General features: G+C 45.9%; 1 protein-coding gene across 1 annotated transcript; it reads right to left on the reverse strand.

The window, feature by feature from the left end:
• Positions 1–1,011: 1,011 nt before the first annotated feature.
• LOC128809914 (5-hydroxytryptamine receptor 5B-like) lies at positions 1,012–9,521 on the reverse strand. The gene is made up of 2 exons (XM_053982340.1): positions 8,643–9,521; positions 1,012–1,811 (listed from the first exon to the last, which is right to left on the reverse strand). Exons 1-2 carry the CDS (start codon positions 9,414–9,416, stop codon positions 1,479–1,481), a joined length of 1,107 nt encoding a protein of 368 aa, XP_053838315.1. The 5' UTR covers positions 9,417–9,521; the 3' UTR covers positions 1,012–1,478.
• Between the last annotated feature and the right edge of the window lie 4,292 nt (positions 9,522–13,813).

Raw genomic sequence — 13,813 nt, forward strand, 5'->3', positions numbered from 1 at the left:
ATTGAAATTGAAGGAAGCATCCTCTGCAGGAATGCAAGACACACAGGTGGCTGTGGGCACAGCAGGTCACACTGGACTGTCACAGCACTGCAGGTGTGAGGTACAGCACTGCCTGACCTCACCATACACTGTGCTCCTGAGATGCAGCCAAGCTCCCTTAAGCTTCCCAGGACTCTGTGTCAGTAAAAAGCTGCCATGCTAGAAATACTCAGAGATGCTGTCAGCTCTGCCACTCAGAGCAGAGGAGGAAGTAAAACCCACCAGAGAAACAAATATGGAGCAAGATGGACTTGGCAGTATGCAAGGAAAGGAAACAGATTATTTATGTATATATTGTTGGGTCAAGGATGTTTGTAAGATCTTGGGAAAATTATTTAAGGCTTGGGTTTGAGTCTCTTTGGGTTTTGGGGAGTCACTTAGACCTGATGCATCAACACCTTTGTTACAGTAGGAGGAAGTTGATGCTGACATATTGTGGACTTTACCCAGACTGGGTGATGAGCACATTTATAGTGCAAGGGCCCCAGACACAGTACAGGCACTCACCTACCACTGCCAAGCAGCCACATGTTGCTGCCAGCACACCTGGTGTGACTGAACATCCTGTTTGGTGTTTGTAACACAGATGCCTGCTCAGTTTTATGGTAGCATGAAATAACCATGCACAAGTCCCCCTTCACTTGGAGGTGTTGGTGTCTATCTTGAGCTCACCTAGGTTTCATAAAACAGGGTGAGTCTGAGCCTGGCAGAGTGAGAGAGGACAACACAAGTGAAAAATCCTCACTAGATCCTCCTGTGCAAGCAGTGAGAACACATTCTCAGGGGCTCTGAATAATTCTATACTTGCCTCTTAAGTTTCACTTAACCCCAGGGGACACAGTTGTTTGACCAAGCCTGCCCATCAAGCCCTGCTGCTTGCAGAACACACAGCCCCTCAGTCCTGGCAGGGTGTGTTTCTGAGCTGCTTGGTCATCCACTTTAATTTCATATCAACTCAAGGACTGACTGACTACAGCATGTTTATTCCCTTCCAAATAAATCTCAAACCCGAAGCCACCATCCTGCCCATATCACAAACATGTCTGTATTGCTCAATTAGCAGCTCCCACTGGTGCCTTTGCTGATGAGGAGAGCTCCAGCACGGCCCCGGGGCTGGCTGGGCGGGATCAGCCGTGCTGGGTGTGACAGCCGCGGCACCGGACACACACAGCGCTTCGCTGGCAGACCTCAGCCTGCGATGATTGAAGAGCAGACGGGAGGCGTTCCCTGCTTCCACCTTCTTTGCCAAACACTGGCGTAGCACGTATGTATTTCTGAAGGGGAAGTGTAAACTCTCAGTAGGTTTATATCCAGACATCTTCCATCTTCTTTTTCACTGCTCCTAAATCCTCTCAAGTAGCTCTTGTGCATGGAAACTGTAACACAGCACAGGCACGTTTCCTATTATGCAATAATAATTTTCTCCTCTGTGTCCCCTTTTATCTTTGTTTTACAAAAAGGTTCTTGAAGGCATTGTTGTAATTTTTGTTAAATGCTGTATAAATTAGAGGATTAAAGAAAGAATTTGAGTAGCCAAGCCAAAGAAAGATGCTTTTCCAGATGGGCGGGATGTTGCAGGAACAGAGGGGACTTATTAATTCTGTGATGAAGAAAGGGATCCAGCACAGTACAAAAACTCCAATTAAGATGCCAACCATCAGAGCTGCCCTTTTCTCTTTCTGTTCTCTCCATGTTTCTCCATCTGTCTGGAAAGTGATAGCTGCACGACGAGCTGTAAACACCATCTGTGGTTCCTGGGAAGCTTCCTTCACCTCAAACAAAAGCAAACACAGTTTCTTACCAAGACAGTTCGTTTGAGTGAAGTATTACTTTTAAATGACAGCACAACATCTGTGCACCTACCACAAAAGACCTGAACTTCATTCCTTCCATGCTAAAAGAAAGAAAATGCCCCAGAGTGCCAAACTCATTACACTGGAAAAGCTGCCAAGTGTAACTGACAAACAGAGCTAAATAAAGAGTACCTGGTGCCATGTGTGTTGTGGGTCTCTTTTTCAGTTTATTGTACTGGATGCCTTCATACCTAGGGGGAAATGAGGTTGTTAAGGCAGGCTAACAAAGGCCTGTGTGTGCTGCCTATCCCTGCACCAGACTCGTGCTGCGACATGGCCTTTAGACCCGCTCTAGCTGAACTGCTTCAGCAGGGCTTTGACTAGATGATCGCCAGAGGTCCCTTCCAAGTCCAACCATTCTGTGATTCTGTACTTTCTCAAAAAGTACACCATTGCCAGAAAAACACCACTTCAATTGACCTTCAGTTCAAATTCTGGCTTCAGTAGAGGTTATACGAGAGAAGAAAAAATTTCAGCTACTCCAGGCTGTCAACAGTGCTGTTTGTCTCCTCTCACTAAGGGCAAGACATTCACCTCTGCAGTGAGTACAGCACAGTGCTCTGAGACAAACAGCTTCTGGGCAGAAGTTATCTGTGTGCTTTGAGTCTGACCAGATGAAGACACTCCCTAGAGATTTTAATCTGAAGATTGAAGTGTCTGTGATATTAACGTTCTTCTAGGCACTACAGTTATGACGAGAGTGCAATAAAAGCAAGAGTTTAAGGCTGCAAAATTTGCCTGAGTGACAATTCACAGGCACTCCAAATATGGGCCATTGTTAAATTAGCTACATATTGCACATTCATGTGCTACCTTGTAATAGAAGGAGGGCCTCTATTCAGTATGAGCACAGCAATTCAGACAGTGAAGCACTGGCAGTAGCTGAACAATCACTCTTCAGGATGGATATCCCTGTCTGCACCTTCAGACACGAGATGGGGCTGCAGAATGTAAGAGCAGCAGATTATGGGCACAGGCAAATAACAGAGGAAAATGAAAATCACATCTGTTCTGACAATTAAAATGGGACACCCCTCATGTAGCAAGGATCACACCATTTGTCTGCAGAAGGACTTGCTCTGCACGTCCTTAATCACACTCTACCAAAAGGGATGAATGTATGACACGAGGACAAATCTGTGACAAGCAACCCTGGACGATTATGTCTTGGCCCTGAGGAACAGTTATGTAAGTGTCTCTTGGGAACAGGCGTACAAAGGACTTCCTCACGAGCATCAGGCACAGTTTGGTACTCTATTTAACCTTCAACTCTTGCTCAGAAGATAGAGCTTGCTGTGTGCCATCATCAAATCACAAAATCAAATCAGAGCCTTCTCACTACTTCTGACTGCAAATTTACTAGCAGTGACCCTTTTATCACTTAATTACATATTGTGAGAAAAGGTTATTTCATTTCCTTTGCTAGAAGATACCTCAGTCCTCAGGTGTTTTCCACAATGAAGCCTGCATTTACAACCTGGTCAAGCTCCTACTGAAGTAAAAGGAGTTTTTACAAACTTCCCTGGTTGTTGGGTCAGGCTTCTGAAAACAAAACAGCAAGTGAAACTAGATCATGGTATGTTTTGTAAATTACTTGCTAGAACTAAACGCAGCTCTAACCGTATCAAATCTGCAGTTCCCAGTGCCAGCCCCAGAGGCTTTTCATGACTCCAGTTTCCAATGTAAGTCACAACAGCTGACCTTTATCCCCATGCCACACAGAACAAAGGACAAGTATAGAACCTTTGTCCCCATTTTGGGCTTACTGATGAGCACTGGCAAGCAGGCTGTGACAGAAGAGGTGGTCACAGACTGTAAATTAGAGCAGTCCATGGAGATGCCTTGGGTTATGCTGGAGCCATCTCTGCAGTGCTGCACACTGCTCTCCCTCAGCGTCTAGCAGCACACTCTGCCTCAGGCACTTATTTTCTTCCATCTGCCCAGGCACTGCTCCAGGAGCTGTGAGTCAGGAGCACTGGGGAAATAGCTGGCATGAAAAGACTGCTCCTCTGAGGCCAGAATTTGGTTCTGAACTCATGAAATCAGCTATTTCCAGGACAATGGGCTGTGAGAACTGCAGAGATGATTGCTGTTCTGTGAGACTAATAAAAAGTAAATGAAGGAAATGAGCTCAAGTACAAATCCTTCTAGAGTCACAAAGGAGCTTGGTTTTAGTTCCAGAATTTATTCTTCTGTACACTGATAAGAAATTACAGTTCAATGCCTCTTCTCTTGTTTGTCTGTCCCCAGTAAACTACTACTCCTAAATGGATACATGTTCCTAGAGCTGTATGTTCCCAGTTCCTGTGTTCCTAGAATGTCATAGAAAACATGCCACCAAGGAGCTTCTGACAAAATCCCTTGATTTACAATGTTCCTTACAGGCTTAATGATTGTTATTACTGTTCCTTCCTGACAGGTGCTCTGTGTGTGCCTGTCCTGCACCTGCAGGGCCTGCAATAACAAAACAACAGTAATGATAAACATCAATCAAATCTGGCTTAGCACCACAAATTTAGAGCTTTGCCTATCACAGTGTGGTTCAGCAAAGGTCATTACTGCCTCAGGGCGGCCCTGGTCCACTTCTTGCTCTTTGAACAAGAGCACAAGAAGCTAAATGCACAACAGAGGATCAAAACAGAGAAATGTCTACACTGTCTGGGATGCTCCACCAACATGACAAACAGTTCATTTGACAGGGAGAAGAGCACCTGCTTTCTCTCCCAGGAATTTCTTCTGCTGTAAGCAGGACTAATTGTATTTCTCCCAGGAAGTCACTACCCACTCCACTTTGCTTCCTGCCTCACTCTTTTCTGGACATTTTTTGTACCTCTTCTGGACAGCTGAACTTTATTTCTTATTTGTACCTCTGTACAAGTAGAAGAGATGGGCTGGGAAACAAAAGGCCCATGACCCCTTCAGAAAAGGAGAATCTGTTTTTTTTTTCTCCCACATTGTCCTGACTTGGTTAAGTGAATTGGACAAGCTGAATGGGCCAAGGCGCAGAACAGCACAGCACCTCTGGAGCTCTGGGGCCTGATTTTATCCAAAGTGGGAAGGACTCTCACAAAACTAAGCTCAGGATCATGCCTTATGCTTTTATACACTATATAAGTAATTTGAGAGGGGAGAAATTAAAAAAAAAATCCCCAACAAAACCTCCACCAATCATCAACAGAACTTGATTTTTAACTCCTCACATGAACATTTAAACCTGATTTTGCAATTGCTACATGTAAGTAATGCAGACATTCAGATCCCATCATCCTTGGTTTTGCTGGGCTATCCCTATGCTACAAGTGATTTCATTGATTTAAGAGGGCACTATCCAGAAACATCTGCTGGTTTTCAAGCAGTCTCATTTATTTCAATTGGACTGTTTAGAAAGAGAATTATTGCCTGCTGTCAACCAGGTGTGACAGAGCATAGCTCTCTGTCAGTGATGATATGTCACTAGGTTTTTAATGAGGGTCACCCACGTCAGTGTTGCCTGCAGAATTCACTTTTCAGGGAGTTTCATAATTGGCAAACAAAAAATTATAAAAGCACCAGCTTAATTTAGGACCCCAATGTGGCAATTATTTTATTTCAAAGGAAAGCAAAAACCAAGCTTTCATTAAAACCAGAAGCATCTCAGATGTTTCACATCCATCTCCCTCACCTGAATTTTTTCAAAGGTTTTGAAAAGTATTTTTCAAAAACACAAGTAAAATTTTAACCAAAGAATTACTCAGAATAGTTATTTTCTACCTATCCTATTCTGCAGCTCTGTAAGAGTGTAGGAACATAAGGTATGTATGCCAACTCCCAGTTTGAAAGGAATACCCTTTCTCTGTGAAAACAACCAAACCATTATATTTATATATATATATATATATATATATATATATTTATATGCAACCTGCAAAGCACTTTGGTGCCTGACTCTGTTGGCTGACAAACATCAAGGTATCACCCTCACTGCTCAACTTGGTGCACTGGTTTTTCCAAGACATCCCTATTGGCATTTGAGTGCTATGAACTCAGACCTTTTCTGTCCTTAGACTTGCCAGAATTAACCAGCTGGTTGTACCTCAGGCCACCAAGTGCAGCCCTGCTGTGCAGTTCCAGTCCAGCACTACGTGACAGCTCATTCCTGAGTGCAACACAAATGTCTCTCCCAGCAGGGATCACTGCTATTATTGCTCACCTCCAGACTGGGAAGCACTGCCAGCCTGTGGCATCATGTGCCAAAAAAACCCTGCTAATATTTCTCAGATCAACTGGTGCAGGGCACCTGGAGTGAGGACTGACATAGATACAGAGGGGAATTCACATCCAGAGTCACAGTGACAGAAGGAAAATGTTGCCAGGGTGAGCATGACAGGTGAGCATTCTCTGAAAACAGAGATGGAAGAAAATAGAGGGAGGAGAGACATCAAGGGAGAAAGAAAGGGAAAATCAGAATGAGCTGATGGGTAAACCATGAGAAGCAGAACAGAATTCACCCCATCAGAGAGGACAGAGCTGATGCTGACAGCCTGATCACCCCTGCATGCAAAGAAGCAAAGCTTGGCAATGTTACCTTTGTGTTTGCATGTTAAAAAAAAAACAGGGTTCTTGCCAGAGAACAGTAGTGATATGTGTGAAGATTCCCCTCCAGAATTCACTGGGGAACTGCTACTCTTCTTGTGAAAGTGATGGATCCTACTACCACAAACTTAAAAAGGATCAGGGTAACACTTGGTGAGTAAATCTCAGTATCTTAATTTTGAAAGAAAACAAGAAATGCATCCTGACTGCCAGCATGCTTGATCCACGAGTTCATATAATGTACATGTGTGCAGCATCAGCTCTTCCTTCAGGTGAGGAGCAAAGTTTGCATCTGAATCACAGAAGTCAGCTGCTGGGACAATAGAGGAAATTGCCACTACACACCAATTGCAGACTCAAGAATCCCTGTTAGGAGAAGTCAATCACAGTTAATATGTCAATCACAACAATGAGAAAGAAGACCTACTGGCTTGAGCATCTGCTGGTATTGCAGTAACCGCTCCAAAATGGGTGTGTAGCTCACTGTGACAGAGCCCTTTTGTCAGTACAGGATAAACCAGCCCCCAGATGTTGCATGACAAAAAGCACTCACCTGGCAGCCATGCTGGGCCCAGGCAGGGCCTCCTGCAGACAGAACTGTGACAATTTGCAGCCAGACTCTGTCTTGCTAAAACTGTCATGTGATGTGTCTCTCCACTGGCTTGAGCAGCAATGCCTCAGCTCATTTCACTTCCTGGAATTTTAGATTCCAAACTAGTCCTGTATGGGTATGTGTGTATGTAAAAGATAGAGCATGCAAAATACAAATAATCAGCTGGCTTTTGTGCTTGAAGAGATTATATATTAACTCCAAGCAATACTTTCATCAAACTTAAAACAATTTGGAAGAAATTTGGTGCAAACTAGGGGCTGAAGATCGTAGGGAAAAAAATGCCACTAGAGGAGACATTCTCTACTGTTCTAACAGATTTTTTTGCTTTTTCATAGAAGATAACCTTCATAAATCAATATATATTAGAAGTAGCTTCAGGCCATTATGATCCAAATCTGCGAGTCTAATCACACATAATTGCCAGTGCAATTATGCAATTATGCCAGTGCAATAATGCAATTATACCAGTGCATCTCTTGCAAGCATCTGGGGACACAACCTACAGACTCTTATTTGTGACCATAATAATGAGCTTCCTTGCCTCCAAATCAAAGATAGGATTTTGCAGGGGAATGAGGCTCTGCAGGATTAACCCCAATGGAACAGAAATGCTCTCTAACATCCACACAGCTCATCTTTGCCTACTGGGGAGGGACTGGGCTTAGGAAGTGCAACATGCACTCACAAAAATATAAAGATTGGCAGGAGTGAGAGTATGTGACAGAAAGCAGGGAAAGTTTACAGAGAGCACAGCCAAGCACGGTGGAGACATGGAATGGGTGACAGCAGCATCATGCAGAGAGCCTGACTTAGGGAGCACAAGGAGCCAACCCCAACCCTTCTGAAGGGACACAACTTTCCTGTCAGCAAAGTGTGTCCCCAAAATGAACGAAACCTCCCAAATGGCTAGGGCACTGCAGGATTGCAGACAATCTTTGGGATAAGGAGAACGTGGTTTTGAAGCCAGCAGGTAATTTTAAACCAGAAATGATTGCTCATTGCTTCAACACTATGCAGTGAGCAGCATTCAAGGAAAAATAGCCCAAGCACATCAATATATATAAATCTATATTGTGAATAGTGCCTAATTTGCTTACCAGAATGTATTCAGACACACTAAGTCTGTGCTGGCAGATAAATGCAAATTTATCTCGGTACAGGACCTGGGGATCTGTTTATGTCTTTTTTTACCCCATCAACACGAGAAGAAATATAGCGGGGAAAAAAAAAAAAACACCACCAAGGAATGGCAAATTCAGAACAAAGAGACAATATTCAAATGTCTCTCCGGACTGGCAGTGAATGCACCTGTCCCTTACTCTTATAACACACATGGAAAAAGTGAGAATAAAGCTCTTCTCCAGGAGCTGCACTTTTTGACTGGCTAATTGCTGCTCACGTCTGGTCTGTGACAAAGTCAAACGCACACGGGAGCCCCAGGGCCCTTTGCAGCCTTCTCGCTGTGCCGAGCCCACCATCGCAGGGGTGAGGGCCGGAGCTGAGGAGAAACACGATGGCAGTGCCTGGGGGAGCAGCGGTGGCTCCCTCCCCTTGCCCAGCCTTACCTGGGCAGCCTCGGGCAGGGGCACCACGGCGTTCCTCCTGCGGGCCCCCATGTGCAACTTGGACGCCTTGTAGATCTTCCAGTAGACGAAGAGCACCACGCAGAGGGGCAGGTAGAACGCCCCGCCCGTGGAGACGATGGTGTAGGAGGGGTCCTGGCTGAGCTGGCAGCGCTCCTGCTCGGGGCTGTAGGTCTCCCCCCAGCCCAGGAGCGGGGCGAGGGAGATGGTGGCGGACAGCAGCCAGGTGAGAGCGATCATCACGTTGGAGACGCGGCGGCGGGCGAGCAGCGTGTACTGCAGCTGCCGGGTGATGGACCAGTAGCGGTCCAGGGCGATGGCCGTCACGTTCCAGATGCTGGCCGTGCAGCACAGCATGTCGAAGCACACCCACACGAGGCACAGCTCCCGGCCCAGCCGCCACCGCCGCCCGGCCGACAGCTCCTTCACCAGGCTCAGCGGCATCACCAGGGCCGCCACCAGCACGTCCGACACCGCCGTGGAGGCCACCAGGTTGTGGGGCACCCGGTGGAAGGCCTTCACTCGCAGGATGGTCGCCAGCACCAGCAGGTTCCAGAGGAAGGTGGCCACGGTCAGGAGCACCAGCAGGGTCAGGATGAGGACGGTGAAGATGGAGAAGGGCTCCCGGCCCCTCCACGAGCTGCCGCCCACCACCGAGGAGGAGGCGTTGGCATCCACGTTGGAAGACGAGGTATTGGCGACCATGCTGGGCTGGCACTGGCCCCGTGGGGAGCAGGAGCTCAGAGTCTCCGCCATGCCCAGTACCAGGGCTCGACTCCTCACCGCTGCCCCTTCCCAGGCCGCCGGCACCGTCCCCAGCCCCGCTGCCGGCGAGCGGGAGCCGCACACCGGGACGCGCCTCCGCTCAGCGGCCGCCCGCCGTGTGCCGCCGCCCCAGCGCTGCCCGCGGCTCCCGCCCGCGCCCGCTGCTCCGCACGCCCATCCCGGGCGGCTGGAGAAGGGAGGCAGGCTGGAAAAGGGAGGGAGACACGGCGGGACCGCGGCGAGGCTCCGGCATGGGCAGCGAGGGCGGGCGGCACCGCCGCTGCCGCCCCGCCCCAGCGGCCGCCTCGGGGGCGGCGGCGCGGCCGGGCCGTGTGGGGCGGCGGGAGGCGCCGCCTCCCCGGCTGCTGCCCGCGGCCCCGTGAGGGGCGAGACGCCCGCTGCTTGCGGATCTCTGGGTGCCGGGGCTGGAAGGGACCTCTGGAGATCGTCCCCTCCCAGCGCCCTGCCCAGGCAGGTGTCACAGGAGCACGTCCAGGTGGATTTGGAATGTCTCCGAAGAGGGAGACTGCACGCCCTCCCTCCCTGGGCAGCTTTTAGTGCGCTGCCACCGTCAGTGTAAAGAAGTTCTTCCTCATGTTGAGGTTAAACTTCTTGTGTTTTAGTTTATGGCCATTACTTCTTGTCCTGTCGCTAGGCATCACTGAGAAGAGTCTGGCACGATCCTGTTGGCACCTGTCTTTGACATCTTAATGTGCATTAATGAGATCCCCTCTCTGTCTTGTCTTCTCCAGACTAAACAGGCCCATCTCTCACATTCTCTCCTTGTGAGAGAGATGCTTCAGACTCCTCGTGACCTTTGTGGCCTCTGCTGGACCCTCTCCAGTAGCTCCTTGCCTTTCTTGTACGGAGGAGCCCCGATTTGGACACAGTGCTCAGATGTGGCCTCACCAGGACCGAGCAGACAGCAATAGTCTCTGTCCCCACACACCCAGGTGGTGACGAGACACCCCCTTCTCCCTGTGGACCCCATGAGGCTACGGGACACCCTCTTCTCTTCACAGCCCTTTCCTGCCATGTTTCCCCAGTGCTCCCACCAACCATTTCATTGCTCTTAAAATAAGCAATCCAATGTGACCAAGTGCTTGGAGATGGACAATAAAATCAACAGTGAATACAAGAGAATGTCATATTTCCATCTGGATGTCTGGTACTTTGTGGCACTTTTGAGAAGTCTGAGGGATGCAAAACACAAAGGGGTGGAAAATAGCAATCTCTTGTAAGTCTAAATACTTTACATCTTCCTTTGCATCTGTTCTCACTTTTTCCTGTTGACCTCAGAATTAATGAGAAAAGGACTTGTGACAAAGGTGAAGAATTGCAAAACATATTTCCTAGTCCTCATCACTTTACCAAACATCACTTCAGGACTCTCTTTAACTGCATCTTCTCAGATTCAGACTTATCATACTATTTCTTTCTGTCAGTCTGAAAGTTCTTAACTTGGCTTAACCCTCCCTGCATCCTTGTAATTCGTATCCAAGCTCCCCTTTGCTCAGCTGTGCTGAGGAGGTGTCTGTCCTCCCCAGGGAGCAGCTGCCCAGGCCAGCTTTGTGACAGCACCATTTCCAAGCACTGACAAGGACAGCACACAGCTTAGTAACAGCTCTGGAGGGTGATGATTCATCCAGATATAACAGAATTCCAGCTCATTTTGTGAAGTGATGCCGTATTTTTATAGCAAATATATAAAATTTAATGTTACATTTTCCAGAAGTTTGTTTTTATCCATTAGAGGCAGATTATTTTTAGACCATTATAAAAGGACTACACTGAACTTGACTCTACATATTTTCCATTTTTTTGTTATAGATTCAAAAGTGCTAAAAAAGGTTCTAGCAGATGGTTTTATTCCATCCTCTTTAGTAGAAAATCAGCCTCCTATCTAAAGTATTTTTAAGAAAAGTCAGTTATATAAATCCTGCAATTAATTTAAGAAATACATAGAAAATTTCAGCTCAAGACAAAAAACAAACCTTCCAAAGTCCTTTGTCAGCTGGTTCCATACTTTTACGACTGAAAATGTGATGGAGAATCTAGGTACCATATAGATGCCAGGTAGTAGTGATTTTATTAATAATAAAAACATTCACAGGTGATTGCAACCACTCATAGAGGAGCCCAGAAAGCCCTGGGTGTCTCAACATCTTTAAATGATAGTCAGAATAGAGAGGAGAGTTTGGAGGTTTTGTAACTGTTATACAAGATTTTGCAGAGCCTACAATTTTCCTTTTTTTTTCTCTTTAATTTCTGACCAACTGGGAGAAAACAGTAGATGGTTATGTTTTTCAGTGTTGCAGCTTACAAACGTGTCTGGGAAGATGGACTGCTATTGAAGAATATGCTACGGTTTTGGGTTTTTTTTTGAAAAGTGAATGTAGTTCTTAAGCTGGATGACACCCATATAGCAAAGTCAATGTGTTTCTAGACAGGATCCTGACTTTCCATTTGTCTTCCCTTCTTCTAATGGCATTTTTCCTCTACCTCTCCTCACAACTCCATATCAAAAGTTTATCGTGGTGGCTAAGAGGAAAAACCAAAAGTAATGTCTTCCCCACATGGCTGTGCAATAAAGAGATTTGACAGAAGCAACATCATGGTATTTATGACTTTGATGCAAGCCAGCAGATTTTTTAGCAGCTAAGAGCATTCCAGCTCAAGAGGCTGGATTCTTATTGTCAGGGCTCAACATCTTCTATAAATCTAAAAGCATCAGACAAACAAAAGCCTCAGTAAGCGTTGCATGAATTCTTCTGTCAGCTAAAATCCTGAGAAAATCAAGCTAATAGAGCAAAAGCCAGGATCAGTGATAGATTTCATTCTGTATGCTTGATTACAGGCTTCTTTCAGCATTAATTTGGAAAAAAAAAAAACCAAACCCAACAACCGACCCACCTTTCAAGGGCTAATAACTGGATCTTTTCTGGCTGTTTTCATTTTTTCTGTAAAATCCCTTTTAAGTTTTGGGCACTTGAAGTGACTGGACAATGATCTCCTAAGCAGGGCAGTGGTAGAACTAAAACCAAAAGTCACAGACCTGTGCAGTATCCTGTCAGCACCATGTCTTCCTTCACAGTGGGTCCTCTACTAAAATGTTATTTTTAAAAATCACATAGCCCTTTTCACCCTTCCTGTGAGTTGCTTTCCCTGAGCCTCAAGTCACTGGCTTGAAAGCAAATCATCAGAGCTTTGGTAGCTTACTTAAACTGAGTCATCAAGTCATACATCAAACAGAAAGGCTGATTACTGCTAAAATATAAACATACATCTTATTTACAGCAGACCTCAGTAGATAATACCTTACTCAGTTCTCAACTACTCTTCCTCTACAGTGTCAATAAAGGTGCCTTCTACCTGTGACATTCACCCTGAAAAATTTGATGGCAACACTTTCTGACCAGTGTTATGCTTGTCTGTAACTCAACAGCTTTATGGCACAGGAAACTGGGATCATGACAAGATTTTTCACAATTATAGCAGTAACTCGGTGGCAGAGTGCTCCTTTATGGCCCTGTTCCAGGAACTGTCAAAAACATCTTCCAGTTCAAGTAGGACAGTTCTGATCGTCCCCTTGAGTGGTTTAAAGAGTCCAATTTCTTTGTCAAGGTTCTCAGAGGAAGAAAGCAATTTCTCAAGGCACATGATTAGTCCCCAAGCGATTGGTCACTGTTATGAGACAAGCCTTGAGAGCCTAATGGCTGAAGTCTATTAACTGCTCACAAGATTGATAACAGGAAGCTGCAAAGGAAACCTCAGATTTCCAGTTTGACAATCTTTTGCACTTTTTGCAATACCATGTGGAATAGATGCTGCCCAAAACATAGATATTTCATGAGAAACTTTGTTATTTACGATTTCATAAACAAAGCAAAAGGTAATTGCATCTGCACAAGACAGGAAGATTTTGATTCCCACTTAGTCCCAGCTAATGAATTTCTCTTCTGCTTAATCAGGAAATTAGAGCTGACTTTGTAGCTACTACAGGCAGGGTGGAGCCATTACACATCTTTGTTTAAGTAACAGCATTAACTTTTCTTCAGTGTAAGCTACTATGACTTTAGAGCAATGCCATCCAGTCCTTCCATCTCCTACAGAAGTTTGTTTCAAAGATTTCTTTGTATTAGAAAATTAGCTAAATACAACCCAAGTATCACGGAGGAGTTGTGCAGGCTCTTTGTCAGTTTTCTATGTATCAGACTTTAAAAGTGGCAGAATTTTCATGCACTTTTAAGCCCAACGAGTTCTGGTCATGAGCACATGGTCAGACAGATAGATGGTCACACTAACTCCATATCCCAATTTTTTCCTGTTCCAAACCAATACTCCACACTACTGCAGCCACTGCTTGCACCCACATAACCAGACTGATC

This window comes from Vidua macroura, chromosome 7 (assembly GCF_024509145.1).
Source record: "Vidua macroura isolate BioBank_ID:100142 chromosome 7, ASM2450914v1, whole genome shotgun sequence".
NCBI lineage: Eukaryota > Metazoa > Chordata > Aves > Passeriformes > Viduidae > Vidua > Vidua macroura.